A 14,099-nucleotide genomic window follows, 5' to 3' on the forward strand; every position below is an offset into this window, starting at 1 on the left:
CGCATGGCCGCTGCATTCATTAGCTGGAGAAGTTATTAAAGCCTATTAACGATGGCTAGATTTACGTTTTCTGCCGTTTTTACATTTATGTGGAAAAACAGTCCTTGAGAAGGCTATGAGCTACTTATATCAACTAGCACAGGAAATTTATTCTTCTGCAAATCTGCAAAAAGCCCAGTTTTACTTAATGAGATGAGGAAGATAACTTTAAATATGCCATTTATATTGAATTTGCCCAAGAAAACACAGAAAAATACAGCTGCAAAAACATTTTGACGTGTCACGGATGTTCTTATTCCCTCAATGTCAGTCCTCTCCCTGTTCTGTGTGGACAAGATTAACAGGTTTCGCTGCCTGTGTCCTCTGGGTAGAGCAGAGGCAGAGAGAGTCATCCTTTAGCCTGCTCCAATTCCACAGTAGACAAGGTGTTTATCGGTGTTTGTTGTTTTTTAGTGTTTTGTTGTTTTTTTTTTACAAAGAGATGCAATTTCTAAGTGCATATTCACATTAAGGTTCTTTTCCCTCATTACAGTGATGTTTGTAGCTACATTGGAGGTCTAAGGAACATATGGTAACAATCAATAGTGCCTTATTCAAAAACTGTGGGCTATGGCTGTTTTCCACACTCATACCACATAAATGAAAAATGAAAAGGGGCAGGGTTACAGTAAAAACATTATTAAAACTATTTTAAAATAAAGCTGTAGCAGTAATGACTGACTGCACTGAATTGTAACAAATATAAGATGTCCAAGATATAAAGAAACATTACTAAACAGAAAATAAAAAGATCAACATGACTCAAAAGCAAATGGATGACAGAAAACAGCAAAACTAGAGCCCCTGGGAAAGACGAAATGAAGACACGGGATGAATGTTGACTGGAGTCTGAAAGACGCAGGTAAAACCGAACACATGCATGTGCACGCACGCTCCCTCACATCCACACACATGCGCAGTGATGGCTGCAAGTGGTTATATGTGCTCCGTCCAGCACAGGAGGACAAGTCTTTTGTGTCTTCTTCCCCCGTCAGGCGATGCACGCGTGCAGCGCTGAGGTGGCAGGGAAGCGTGCCCTCTCTCCTCCGAGAGAACGAAGGAACATGGAAGAAGGCAGCAGTGCTGAGTTTGCTGTATGTAGTTCGCCAGCGGCGCCAGCAGGGGACTCTCCTGGCCTTCTGTCCACTCTTCAGCTCCACGCTTGCCCCCCACAATCCCCCCCACCCCCCCACCGCACTTGCGTCCACATTCACCGGGTCTCTTCTCACTCCTCCTTGCTGCTAGCTCCGCCTATCGCCCCGCCCCTCCGCCGCCGATGGCAGGCCAGCTCGATCAGCTCCAACCCTCCCATCGCCTTCTGCTGACCCAGGAAGAAGACCACCATGAACAGGAAGTAGTAGCGCAGCGGGGCCCAGAACCAGAGGCCAGCGGTGCTGAGGGCGATGAAGGCGGTCCAGTAGCACAGCGAGGCGGTCTTGACCAGCGCCACGCGCCATTCGCTCTTGCAGGGCGGCACGCGAGCCTCGGGTGCAGCAAAGGCAGGCGGCCGGGCCGCGTAGAACGTCCGTAGGTGTTGCTCCTTCTCCGCCCAACGCTCGCGACACCACGCCTCCAGGAGCTCGGGCTGGCGGGGTAATGAGGCTACTGCGTGGCGCTGCACGTGGAAGTGGATCTCGCGCGGGAAGGAGCCGGACAGCAGGTGGCGCTCCGTCTGCGGGATGTTCTCCGGGTAGGCCACGGTGATGTCATGGACCGCGTCCAGATTGTCGCCTGAGCAACATAGGAAGAGCTCGGGTGAAGCTCTTTGATGCATATCTATGGCAACACAGCTTAAACCACACATTTCATTGATTCGAGGAGGTCTGCCAATGAGTCACTTGGATTCAAAAAGGTAAGCTTGGCAAAATAAACAACTATACCATGTATGCCATATACAGCAGAAAATAGTACACATTTTCAGTTACAGCTTAATATAACACATGCATGAGTGTATACTTCTGGCACCTAAGTGCATACTGCACAAATATAGCTCATAATCTCCACTACAGCACGCAAACATGCACAACACACATACGCAACACCATCAGTCTGCCTACATAAGAGGAGTACCAGGCATGGAGACGAGCATGAATAGTTTAATGGATGACATGTCTCTGCCTGCTCTCTGTCGCTCTCTCTTTCACACACACTCACACGCTTGGCTGTCATCAGCTCTTGGAATAGGGTTTAATGTGTGTGACGTCAGGGAGGTCGACGCACCTGTTTAGTGGTGCATTAATATCACTCACATCCGTCTGCTTCAGAGACTCGCTCGAAGCAGTGCCATGTTTACCTCATTACAGCATGTGCGAGGGTGTGTGTGTGTTTGTGTTTTTGTGTGTGCGTGGACTCTGAAAGACCACTGAGCTTCAGTCAGTAGATACAGTTAATACTGCCTGGATTAGCACAATATTTCTGGTTGGCAGCACGGTAAAACGCTGCACGCAACGCAGACAGGATGAGGCTCAAATGCCAGCCATGTGCCCTCACACTGAGGTGCTCAGCAGTGCTGTGTGAATAGCAGCCCAGGAAACCAGTGAGGGCACCTACATGTGCAATTATGGAGGAGACTTACAAATGACAAACACCACCAGGTTGGAGGCGGGGGGGGGGGGGGGGGGGGGGGGGGGGCTAGTCTAGTGTGCCACCAAACCATGACATGAAACAAAGACCAAAAACTGTAAAAAAAAAAAAAAAAAATGTAAATGCTCATTAAATCCAATTATTAAATCCAACAAGGGAAAACACTGCAATAATGCTAAGCACTATAAAAATGTAAACAATCTCTGACTCTGATGACCGTTTGATTCAACGAGTGGAAGCGCCAATTCGGGCCGCTCGAACCGCAATGACTTCTGACCTTTCCGGAGGGTGTCCACGATGAAGGTGAAGCCAGTGGTGCGCGGGTGGAGGACATACTCGTAGCGAGGGAGGCCGTTCTCATCTGCGAACTTGTCACTCCGGGCACGGGAGTTGTCTGCAGGGGAACAGCACACGTTCACAAAGAGCAGCCAATCCTCACATCAGTAAACGGGCCGCAACATGACCAACTCCACGTCCCCTGCCACTACCAAACATGACAGACAAATACCAATGTAGGGATAAACATGCTGAAACATATGAAACATACAAGCATGAGTCTTCAGTGCTTTTTTTTTTTTTCTTCCTTTCAACGCTACTCAGACATCCGGATTTGAAATAAAACCAGTTCATTTTCTGTTGATCATGAGACCTTTTCTTATTTGCTACAACCTTTCAGATGCTGCCATTTCCCTCCACCTACTCCATCTACTGTAATGGATGCAGTAACAGCTCCACCCTAGAGAAGGAAAGACTGCCACACTTGCACTGAACCGAACTAAATGTATTTAACCATTTGGAATGCTGTGGAAGTTTGCCGTTTCGTATAGGACGGCTCGTTTATACACTGGGCTGCCTGAGGAGGACGGCTCCCCTCTTGAGTCTTGGTCCTCCTATGGTTTCTTCATTAATTCCTCGAGGGAGTTTTTCCTTGCCACTGTCACCACGGGTTTGCTCGTTAGGGACTGGGACCAAAAATGCATAAAGCTGCTTTGTGACATCCCATGTTTTAAGAAGAGCGAGCTTAATAAATCTAACTACGCCATAATCAGCATTATGCAGTCAGGATGTTAATTCAGGTAATAAGCCTTCTAATAACCCTTTAATGTCACACTTATCTGATCAGTCATTTTATGGAGGCTACTGATAGCAAAAACTGAAGTGCAGCCACAGTCCTCTCCGGTACCAGTGAGGGTCGAACTCACTCCAATAGAGGTTGACGAGTTTCATCCTCGCACTTACACACACACAGACACACACACACAGACACACACACAGACACACACACACACACACACACACACACACACACACACACACACACACACACACACACACACACACACACACACACACACACACACACACCTATGCTTGCCTCTTGATGAGCAATTAAATCGGGCTTTTCTGATCCCCCTGGGCTCCCAGAGAGCAAATTAAAAGCCCAACTAGTGAGAAAGAGAGGGAGCAGGGTAGAGAGAGCAAAAGAGTGAGAGAGTAAGAGAGAGAGTAAGAGAGTGAGAGCGAAAGAGAGAGCTAATGCCGCTAAAATGAAGATGTCACTGTTGAACAGGTCTTGAAATCTCCTGTGAAGCTGAGTTTAATAAGGGAATTGAACATCTTCAGACAGACCCTGAGAGAGCGGGGCCACAGACAGCTATAAAAAGAATGACCCAAGCTTGGCTTAACATTTCTCAGTGCTGGGGCCCTTTTTTTTTTAACCCTTTCACAAGTATGATCCTCTGGGTGGAACCTGTGGTGGCTAGTCATTCCAGTGGAATTTGGGTGCGTTTTAAACGCTGATACAACAGTCAACTTTAATTCTGCTCCTTCATCAAATCTGTCTGCTAACCGGAATCCCTCAAAACATGCCAATGCAGCAAAATCATACACTTCTGTCATGGTGGGCGGATCTAAATACATGCCCAGTGACATTTTCCAGCCGTTATTCACAAAACAAAGTAACTGTGGAGATGTTCTCCATTTGTCAGCCATGCTGAAACAAGCGGTACTGATTAAGCCCACTTCCTTCCATTCTTTCTGCTAACCCCAAACACACTTCAGGTACCAAAATTTTGCATTAAGCACCCCTGTCTACAGCAGTAGCCACAGAGGATGCAGGTCTTTGTGATTGCTTAGCTCCCAATAACACCAAATTAGCAGCAGGTCAGAGACCGGCTCCGGCGGACATGCACCCGTAGCAGGTCTAAGATCAGCCCCGATCGACACAAACCCGCAGCAGGTCTGAGATCAGCCGCGACCGACAAACCTGCAGCAGGTCTGAGATCAGCCTTGACTGACCCACTCCGGCTGACCCACACATGCAGCAGGTCTGAGATCGGCTCCAGCGCGCGCACACACAACTGTACCAGGTCTATGGCTCCTGTGTAATAGAATGAAATCTGCTGCATAGAACGCTCAGTATCTGACTATCTGGTAGTTTTAAAGCAAGTGCTTTTAGATGTAGCTACGATCAGCTGTGTGAAGAGGCCATCGGTGTGTGGATCCATCAGCCTGAAAAGAACTAGGAGTATACGACCTGCTGTGTGTGCGTGTCTCACCAGTAAGGTCAGTGCCTTCAGGAAAGAGGAGTAGTTGTACTGGCTCCCTGATATCACAGAAGTACTCCAGCATGTTGGCCATGTGGCGCCGATCCTCTTCCCACTTTCGATGGATAAAGATGAACGCAGCCACCTGCATTGCCCAGCCTAGCGCACACACACACAAATAGATAACCAAGTCAAGGCATCCAAATAAGGGTGGAGACCCAGACGTCAAACGGACATGCAAGCTACGGTGCTCAGCGCATTCGTGTGTGCGCGCTCACCCACCAAAGCCTGGCACAGCCTTGAGGGCAGCCTTCAGGCAGATCTTCTCCAGACGGAGGTAGCTGTACCTCAGCAGGCAGCACCAGAGGAACATCCAGTCGAGACGCGTGCGATGGTTCATTATGATCACGCTACGCTCCCCGGGAACGAAGCCATCGCCCGTTATCACCACCTTCACGCCGAAGACCACCTCTAACAGTGCCTGGGGGGGACGGGGAGGGAGACGAAGGGAGAGAGAGAAAGGGAAGGAGAAAAGGGCAGAGAGGAATAGTGGGAGAGAGGGTAAATATTGTTGATCAACACTTAATTGTTAATTTTGTAAATCATTTGCTTTTAAAAGGTAACAGTAATATTCATTTAAATAAAGCATTGTGATGCGCGAAGAGAGTCGGAATGCTAAAGTAAGCGACAGTGAGAGTATGAGACAGAGAGAGCGAGAAAGGAAGATGAGAGTGAGAGGGTGTCAGTGTTGTTGATTAGCCCTTAACTGTTGATTCTGTAAAGAATTTAATTATGAATATCCATTTCAGTGCACTGATGCATTGTGATGGGTGAAGAGTCAGAGAATGGAGTGAGCAAAGGGTGAGGGCGAGAGCATGCATGAGAGAGAGAGAGAGAGAGAGAGAGAGAGAGAGAGAGACCTAGAGAGAGAGAGGGGGAGAGAGAGAGAGCAGCAGAAAGAGAGCAATAAAAAAAGGGGGTGGGGTGGGGGGGAAGAGATACCATGTCATGCCAGGATTAAAAAAAAAATCAAAAAAATCTTATTAGGGGCCAACAGACGGAATTCCACAGTCGCTTGGGTTGCTGCCGCGGTTCCAAGCAGCCACACATGCACACAAGCTGTGTCAGCTTTAAAGAGGTGCATGCGCTTACATGAATATGTGTGTGTGTGTGTGTGTGTGTGTGTGTGTGTGGTGAAGACGAGAGCGCACCACTGGCAGCGTCAGCCAAGTGGCCACGATGCGGTCCGTGAGCCAGCGGTACCAGGCGGGCGTGAGAATCATGACAGGGAGCACCGGGCCCAGCATGAAGACGCTGCCGAAGAAACTGCTCAGGAACAGGGTGACGACGAAGTACAGGCCCTGGATAGACAATGCAGCCATGTCTGAGGGACAGAGAGAGAGAGACAGGGAGACAGAGAGAGAGACAGACAGACAGAGAGAGACAGAGAGAGAGAGCTTTATTTAGCTATCCAAACCAGAAAGGTTAACCATTTGTGATAATTGTAAAAAAATGACCAACAATTTATCACTACCTGCATCACTTACTTGCACAAGACTTGGATCTAGACACCATTTTCCCCTCAGAGCCATGAATATTACAAATGCACTGGCAGAGGGACAAATTCAGTGTTTATACATGACTACACTACAGACTGAAATAGCCTCACCACATCTACATCCTAACCTTCGTATGCTGACTTAAACAACTTCCAAATCCTTAACTTTGCTTGTCCCACTTGAAAGTTTACCAAAACACACTAAACATGTCAAGCTTTAGAGTAGCAACAGCAGCCAAAAATAAACAGAACATGGGTAACCATAAAGCATAACCTTCTGAAAACCCACACCCAGATCTGAAAACGGGGCGAAAGTCTGGAACTAGAGATAACATGAACCACAGCACCAGGGCTACTACAGAGCATGACGAGTGCAGAAGCAGCCGTCTTAAACCCAGAACCAGAACCACTGGGTGGTGCTGCAAAGTGCAGGATACTCTACTTGGAGGTCACCAGAGTTTGGAAAGAGGGCCTTTGACCAGAAGCCACAGGAAAGCAGCAGAGCCTTGGAGACAGGGAGGTGAGCTCTCCATTTGGAGTCTAACTCTCCTCCAGTACAGTGAAAAAGGCAGATGTAACCCAGCTCAAGTTCAACTACTATGACTGTCTGAAACTAATCCGGATTACCCTGACACCCAACCCACACCCCACCACTGATTAGTTTCATAGGTGCCGGCACCGATTTGGAAACGCCTTTAGCCTGAATTTATACATGGAATGTTTGGAATGGCAGTGCCAATGACTGGAAGCAGAAAGAAAAGATCCAAACAACCAATTTAGTCACACAGTTTAGAAGACAAATTCTCAAGCCAAAACTGTTGAGTAACAGTGGCGTGCGCCGCATCGTTACTGTAGATAACCCTATAAACCAATAAACCGATAACTCATAGTTTCGCTGTGTCATGGGGCACAGCAGAAGTAGATGACTAGTGTTAGAACTTTTTTTCCCCCAACCCTGTAAAGCATCATGCTGGCAGAAGCGTTCATTTAAACGGCCAGCACTGCAGAGAGGCGAAAGTGCTTCCTCGTCACAGGCCCAGTTTAACGTATACAGCCGCTTATATGAGCAGGTGTTACAACACATCATCCGCACAGCAGTCCAGCCAAGCAGCGAATGCTCCGACGGGCTTTGGCTGTGATGGAACAGGGAAAAGACGAGGCTAAATTTCTGAATCCTGAGGGGTTTTTTTGTTTGTTTTTTTTAAATCTCAGAATAAGGCAGAGCAGTTTGGAATAGCTCTGCTACCTCAGAGGAGAAAGCTTTCGCTCCAGGCCCTAAACCATTCCCCCTCCCCCACCCCCGCATCCCAGCACACCTGCCCCAGGTCAAGAGGAGCTTCAGAACACTGATTAATCAAGCTATTTTTACGCACACGCTGCGTTCTTGCCCCGCCCTCGTTTGCCCACTGAGCCATGACTCAGCACTCTGGGCACAGGTGGGGTTATTACAGAAACACACAGTCATTTCCACCCAACAATGGAAAATAAGAAATTTAAGAGGGGCAAATATGATGACTCAGTAAAAAACATGTGCAGTCTAGACGCGTTCTAACGCATGGGACAGTAAGTCCAAGTGTGTTCTCACACAGACACACCCATTGGAGGCATCTGGACAGTGCAAAGTGGTGTGTCAGTGGAATTATGTTTTTGTCTGCATGAGGTCAGGAGAATAACACAAGACTTTCCATTCTCATAATGACAGGTCACTATGAAAACTGGTGCAGGCGATTCATGGTTTGAGCATGGATCGGCCAAGATCCTATTGGGCTCAGCTGAGTGCAGCATCATCATCATCATTCCTGTCTCTCTCTCTCTTTGGCTGGGCCATTTCTGCTCATGTGAAGACATGGGTCACAGCCAGCCTGAAAGCCTATCAAACGCAGACCGCCTCCGCCGACCCCACGCCTCCAAAGCCCCCCATCTCCAGCCCCTGCCTGTGGTCTCCCATTTCGTAAATTTAGGCTGAGTATCCCAGGGTTTCAGGCTCTGAGCCACCCCGTCGGGACTTCGTGCTAGAGGTGGCGTCAGAGCGTCCCTCTGTGAAGCCACGGTCAACCTATTCTGTAATCTGCTGAGGGACAGTGGAAAAAACAGAAAGACTTTGACCCTTCTCCATTCGTTCGGAACTACATCCCCACACACACGCGTGCGTATGCAGGCACGCACTCAAAGTTAATTACTGTCTGCGCTGATGACAGCGTGTGGTAGGAGGAGTGGAAACTATGCTTTGATTACTTTTTTCCATTGTGCCACATGAGTACAATATCTAAAGAGGGCGTTGGTAAAGGGATGGTGGGTCCTCGGTCCAGACGGCTGAACATTACTCCAGCACGGTGGAGGCTCAACGTTCACACAAGCCTATGTCACGCTCTGAAGCACTACTCATTTATTTTCAATTTACTAGTTGCAGAAGAAAACCTATAAGATTATTAGCACAATAAGTTCAGAACCAACCAGGTGTGCGTTAACCTAAGCAGACGCACGCCTTGCAGCTATTTAAACATGGGCCTTACCCTCCCTACAGAAATGCATCCTGGCCTCAAGCGTAAACATCTTGCTGAGGGACAACGATAAAAAGCAGCCACCAGTCAACTTTTAGGGTGAAAAACCCTGGAGGACAAAACCTATAGGTTATAAACCTATAAACATATTCCACCAGATTAAAGGGCAGCTGATATTTGTGTGTGTGGAATTTGCAACACAGTGCTTCATTTGGCTAATGGAGTTGTAAGCTGGGGCCTGTGAGTGGATTTTCTCTGGTAGTGAGGACAGGAGGGAAAATGCATCAGAAGTCAAACGATTTAGTGAATCCGAGCTTCCAAGCGATGGGGGTGAGCAAATCCAGCTCCGGCTTTGGTTCCTGATAAGTGATTACATCACTAATCCTTGTTACATGGTGGTGAGATTTAAGCATGGAACTGCTCACTCTTCCAGCCACAGAGATGGGGGGGGGGGGGGGGGGGTTGCAAGCCTGCAGATACACGTAACTGCAGATCCCTGTTTCATGTTAATATACGGCTCCACAAGGACAGAAACACTGCACTGTGATTCCATTACTACATTGCAATTGGGAAATGTTTTGTAACATACTAGATGAGATCATCTGAAAACTAGATGATGATGTGATCAAATGTGATCCATCAGCTCATGCGATCAGTCAGATCATGCAACCTGTGTGACGATCTATTACAACTAAAAATGTGCAAACCAGGTTCAGAACTGGCCATCCACCATACGAAACAGGCTTTGACGCATACAGCAATTAAAACTGCACAATCCATGAGACCATCCATCAGCTAAATGTAAACGTAAAGATCATCCAAAAGACTGAACAGGTGTCTGTTCTGACAGCTAGCTGCACCACACTATGTTCACACAAAAACCCATCTTAGATTCCCCAGAGGCAGGGTATATCTGGTTCCAGAGCCACACCTAACCACTGATGGGGGACAGACAGCCATTACAAGGCGGGTTGGGTTCATCTATCACCTCAGATGAACCATAAGAAGAGTTGATGAGGGATTTTTGGCCTTTAAGTGAACACAGACCGGAATACTGCACAGAATGTATGTCACTGAGGAACACACAACACCTGGAATTGTACACTTTGCATTATAGGATTATCTGGGTTATAAAAGTATCAAATAGTCAGTCTATTTTCCAGTCCCTTAATCTAGTTAATGAGGAGACTGCTCATATCTGCACGCCCTTTTGCCCAAGGACAATAACAGCTATCAGCAATGAACAATAAAACACTAATGGTTCTTAACAAGCTACCATGAACTCTTTCACATCATTAATACCACACAAGGCCCTTTCGTGGGGTTAAGTTCATCAACCAAGATCAAAGCAACATCATAAACCTACTCCGCCATGTGCGGTCCCTTACAGCATTGGCTGTCCTGCAGAGTTTAGTTCCATCACACCTGGCTCTAATATTTACATGTAACCGAAGGCCTTAGTTTCCCGGATCAGGTGCATTAATGTAGGGTTGAAACTAAAGTGCAGGGACGCAGATCTACAGAACTGGGTTTGGGCACGCTTGATCCAGCTGGTTAAAGGACATAAATATTTACTGTTCAACAGCCCTTTAGGGAATGGACTCATGCAACTCAAAAACATACTGAACAGCAGCATATTTACTTTGCCCTACCAACTCTAAAATAAAACAGGAAGGGAGGAGAATCTTGTCTAACCAAATGCAAATCAGCCAAATGCAAATCAAAACTCACTAGTGATCCCACTGGGACAATCGAAAAGACACTACTCTCGTTTCTGTCTTGATTCTTTAAGATCTCAGATTAAGATCTACATGCAGCTACTGAATGTAGTTCAGCTTGCTAACCTTGCTTAACCTATTCTTAATACTTCATGTCAACTCATCGATGCTTTAAAAGGTAGTTGTAAAATAACCCCAAAAAGGGAGGAGGAGCTTTGTTCCTGTTAATATTTGGGAGTCTACTACACCTGACAAGCAGCTGATTGTTTCATTAGCTGTTGACGCTAGCTATTACCGGCAACAACATGCTATAGCTAGGTAGCTAGCTATATGACGCTAACTAATTCAAATTTACCAACTTTGACTCTAACTTTAAATGTACAGAACAGCTATTGTGGTAATGTTTGAAACTTCGTGTAAGCCAAGTCGGTTATTTATCCAAGAGACCCTGGCTCTTTACACAGTAACTAGGTTAGCTAGTTACTGCAGTTCACTCCCGACAAAGCACATCATGATTTGGCGATTTGGGAAGCCAGTGCATCTGACGGAATGTTTCTTACTCACTCGTATCACTTTTAGCTGGTCTCCAGCTTGACGTTGACAAGGGCGGTCCGAGTTTCTCTACCCGGTGCTAAAAATATTAGCCTGCTAGCTAACTAGCTTCTGCTAACAACAGCACACTCGAGCGCCACACGCTAACGGCGAACTAGCTAGCGAGCTAGCATCGAGGAGCAAGATGGCAATCAAATCAAAACATCCTTTTGTTTGTATGCGTACAGTGGCTGTTTACTACGACCGAGAGTAACCGAGCTCCCGAGGTACTCAGCTAGCCACAAAACGTCAAGCGTGTCGACGCCGAGGGCGCGGAATGTAAGGAGGGTGTTCGGCGCGCTCCGGTCGCCATGGTGCTCCTTTCTCGTTTAACTCGAATGACCGCTCAACTCAGTACGGATCGCCGCTTGGTACATTCGGTCGTTAGGGGCCGCCGCTTGGTCAGTAGGGGCCGCCGTTTGGTACATCTGGGAGCCTGGGTTCGTCAGAAGCAAAATGTTTCTGTCTGAATAGTTACTTCACATATAACTTGGTATTCTCATTCCACAGTTAATAGCTCAGTATTCTCTAATTCCCCACACCCACTGTAATAATATAATTCAGAAGCTGACTGTTCACACCTTTATGATGGCTGTATGTGTAGGAAGGGTTGGAGATGTTTAAGTAACATTGAGCAAATATCTTTTTGCTCTTGCCGAAGGACACGTTTTGCCATCTCATCCAAACATCAAATGGAAGTCTGAAAGTGGCTGTATAACTGGGACTTCTATGAGTTATCATAGAGCTCCTTGTAAGGGCAATGGAAAAATGGACAGCTCAACAAATAAACCCTTTTAATAGGGGCCAATCCTGCCATCACATTATCTCAACACTAAAGGATGTCTTTGTGTGTGTGTGTGTGTGTGTGTGTGTGTGTTTGGTGATGGGGGGGGGGCACTCCTAGTCAGACTCAAGACTTTCCATGACCTGGTCTCTATGGCATGTGCTTTATCTGAAGGGATTGAGGAGTTTATGTGTAAACTGCTTAAGGGTCACTGTGTTGAGAGGTCAAACCAAAGTTTCAGAAGTTTCCAAGAATGCCAGCTTACTCTTCTGTCTGCCGTGTCTGAAGTGTAAGCCGACGTGAAACTAACTAAAATCATCGCATAATTAAAAACTATGTTAAAAATGGCTGGGGCTCGGCAGTTAGGTTGCCATACATGGCCTAAGAAGAAACACAGGACTAAAGTTGGCAATTCTTCTAATGCAACAACCATTTATTTTAGGAACTGTTGTGAATGTATTGATAAGCAAATACTATTAAATGCCAATAGAGGTATTGACCACAAACATTCAAGATAGATGACACACATTGGGTGTCGCTACTGCATACTGTGTTTTGCTCTCCTAAACACACAGACTGTCTAAACTATAACTGGAACTGTTTATTCTCTCTTGTTCTTGCTATCTTAGTTTCTTTTGTGTGTTTATTTGTTTCCAAATCATTAGACCTTTTTTCTTTTCTCCCCTGTGGACTCCATCAAGTCCTCTGCACCAACAAGAGCGGAGTTAATTTCCCATTCAATCTTTTTGCCGTGGCATCTCTGTCCTTTGCCTTCGTTGGATCACATTAGCCTTGCGTTTTTCACCAGAGCAACTATTGCAGAAAGCCAAAGGCACTCAACGGCACGGGATCGGGACTAATCCTAGCCCCCCACACCCCCACCCCCCGAACACGACCGAGATCAGGAGCAAAATAACGCACACGTAACAGAGAGCACGGTGGATGGTCTGTTCGGTGTAAGACAAAGGCTGCTTGTAGGAATTCAGACGGGGGGGGGCGTATGTTTTAAATGTATTTTTCTTTGTTTAGTTTGTTTGTTTATTCCGCCTCACCTGCTGGCTTCAACACCCTCTTACATTATCTGATGTGTATGCATGTTAGTTGCTCATCTTTTTTTCCCCACAGAATTCTCTTTGCTGAGCTTCCGTCAGCAAAGAAGTGTGCCGCTTAACGGTCGTCTAAAATGCTGCTGATGAGTATATGGAGACCTGCCTGGGAAAACAGTCAGTATGTTATCCCAAACACAATGATTCACTGTGGTGAGATTAGAGGCAGAGAATTTAAATTTAGGCCAACGCGAGTTTGTATAAGACGCTGACTTTATATTCGCTCAAATATTGATTTGAGTGACAGTGGCATTTCTCTGTTTCTGTGCTTCTCTCTCTCTGTAATGGACTGTGAAAGACATACAGACACGCACAGAGTATATGAGAGTGTAACCTTGTACCATTGTACGTATGTGTGTGCGTGTGTGTGTGTGTGGTGACTGACAAAAAAGAGGGAGGCGACATGGGAGTAGCTAAGTCAGAAATGGTAGAGAGAATGTTTTCTTTTGGACTCTGGACATTGTGTCTTTTAAAAGCAGGCTATTGATAGCACTTTAACGATGCTTTATTGGAAAGAATCCGGACTGGATTGTTGTTTTTTAACATTCTTGTTACCTATGCCCTCTCCTTTTTGGGAGTGTAGAAGATCTAGGGATGGAAGGAGAAAAGGAGAAGAGAAGAGCAGAGAGGAGAAAAGAGGAGTGATGCATTCTAATTTATTTTTATTCATTAC

At 46.5% G+C, this 14,099-nt stretch overlaps 1 protein-coding gene across 3 annotated transcripts; it reads right to left on the reverse strand.

Annotated features, from left to right (window-relative positions):
• Positions 1-202: 202 nt before the first annotated feature.
• lclat1 (lysocardiolipin acyltransferase 1) lies at positions 203-11,882 on the reverse strand. Of its 3 annotated transcripts, XM_081725003.1 has the most exons (7): positions 11,510-11,882; positions 6,716-6,776; positions 6,380-6,552; positions 5,451-5,649; positions 5,181-5,327; positions 2,900-3,016; positions 203-1,770 (listed from the first exon to the last, which is right to left on the reverse strand). In XM_081725003.1, the coding sequence occupies exons 2-7, from the start codon at positions 6,741-6,743 to the stop codon at positions 1,265-1,267; spliced, it is 1,170 nt and encodes a 389-aa protein (XP_081581129.1). In that variant the 5' UTR covers positions 6,744-6,776; positions 11,510-11,882; the 3' UTR covers positions 203-1,264. The 3 variants fall into 3 exon arrangements, with proteins under 3 accessions (XP_081581129.1, XP_026862859.3, XP_026862860.3); XM_027007058.3 differs by lacking the exon at positions 6,716-6,776 and having other exon boundaries at positions 11,510-11,881; XM_027007059.3 differs by lacking the exons at positions 6,380-6,552; positions 6,716-6,776; positions 11,510-11,882 and adding an exon at positions 5,936-6,016.
• Positions 11,883-14,099: the final 2,217 nt, after the last annotated feature.

The sequence above is a fragment of the Electrophorus electricus genome, chromosome 12 (genome assembly GCF_041902795.1).
Source record: "Electrophorus electricus isolate QZ-2024a chromosome 12, ASM4190279v1, whole genome shotgun sequence".
Lineage (NCBI taxonomy): Eukaryota > Metazoa > Chordata > Actinopteri > Gymnotiformes > Gymnotidae > Electrophorus > Electrophorus electricus.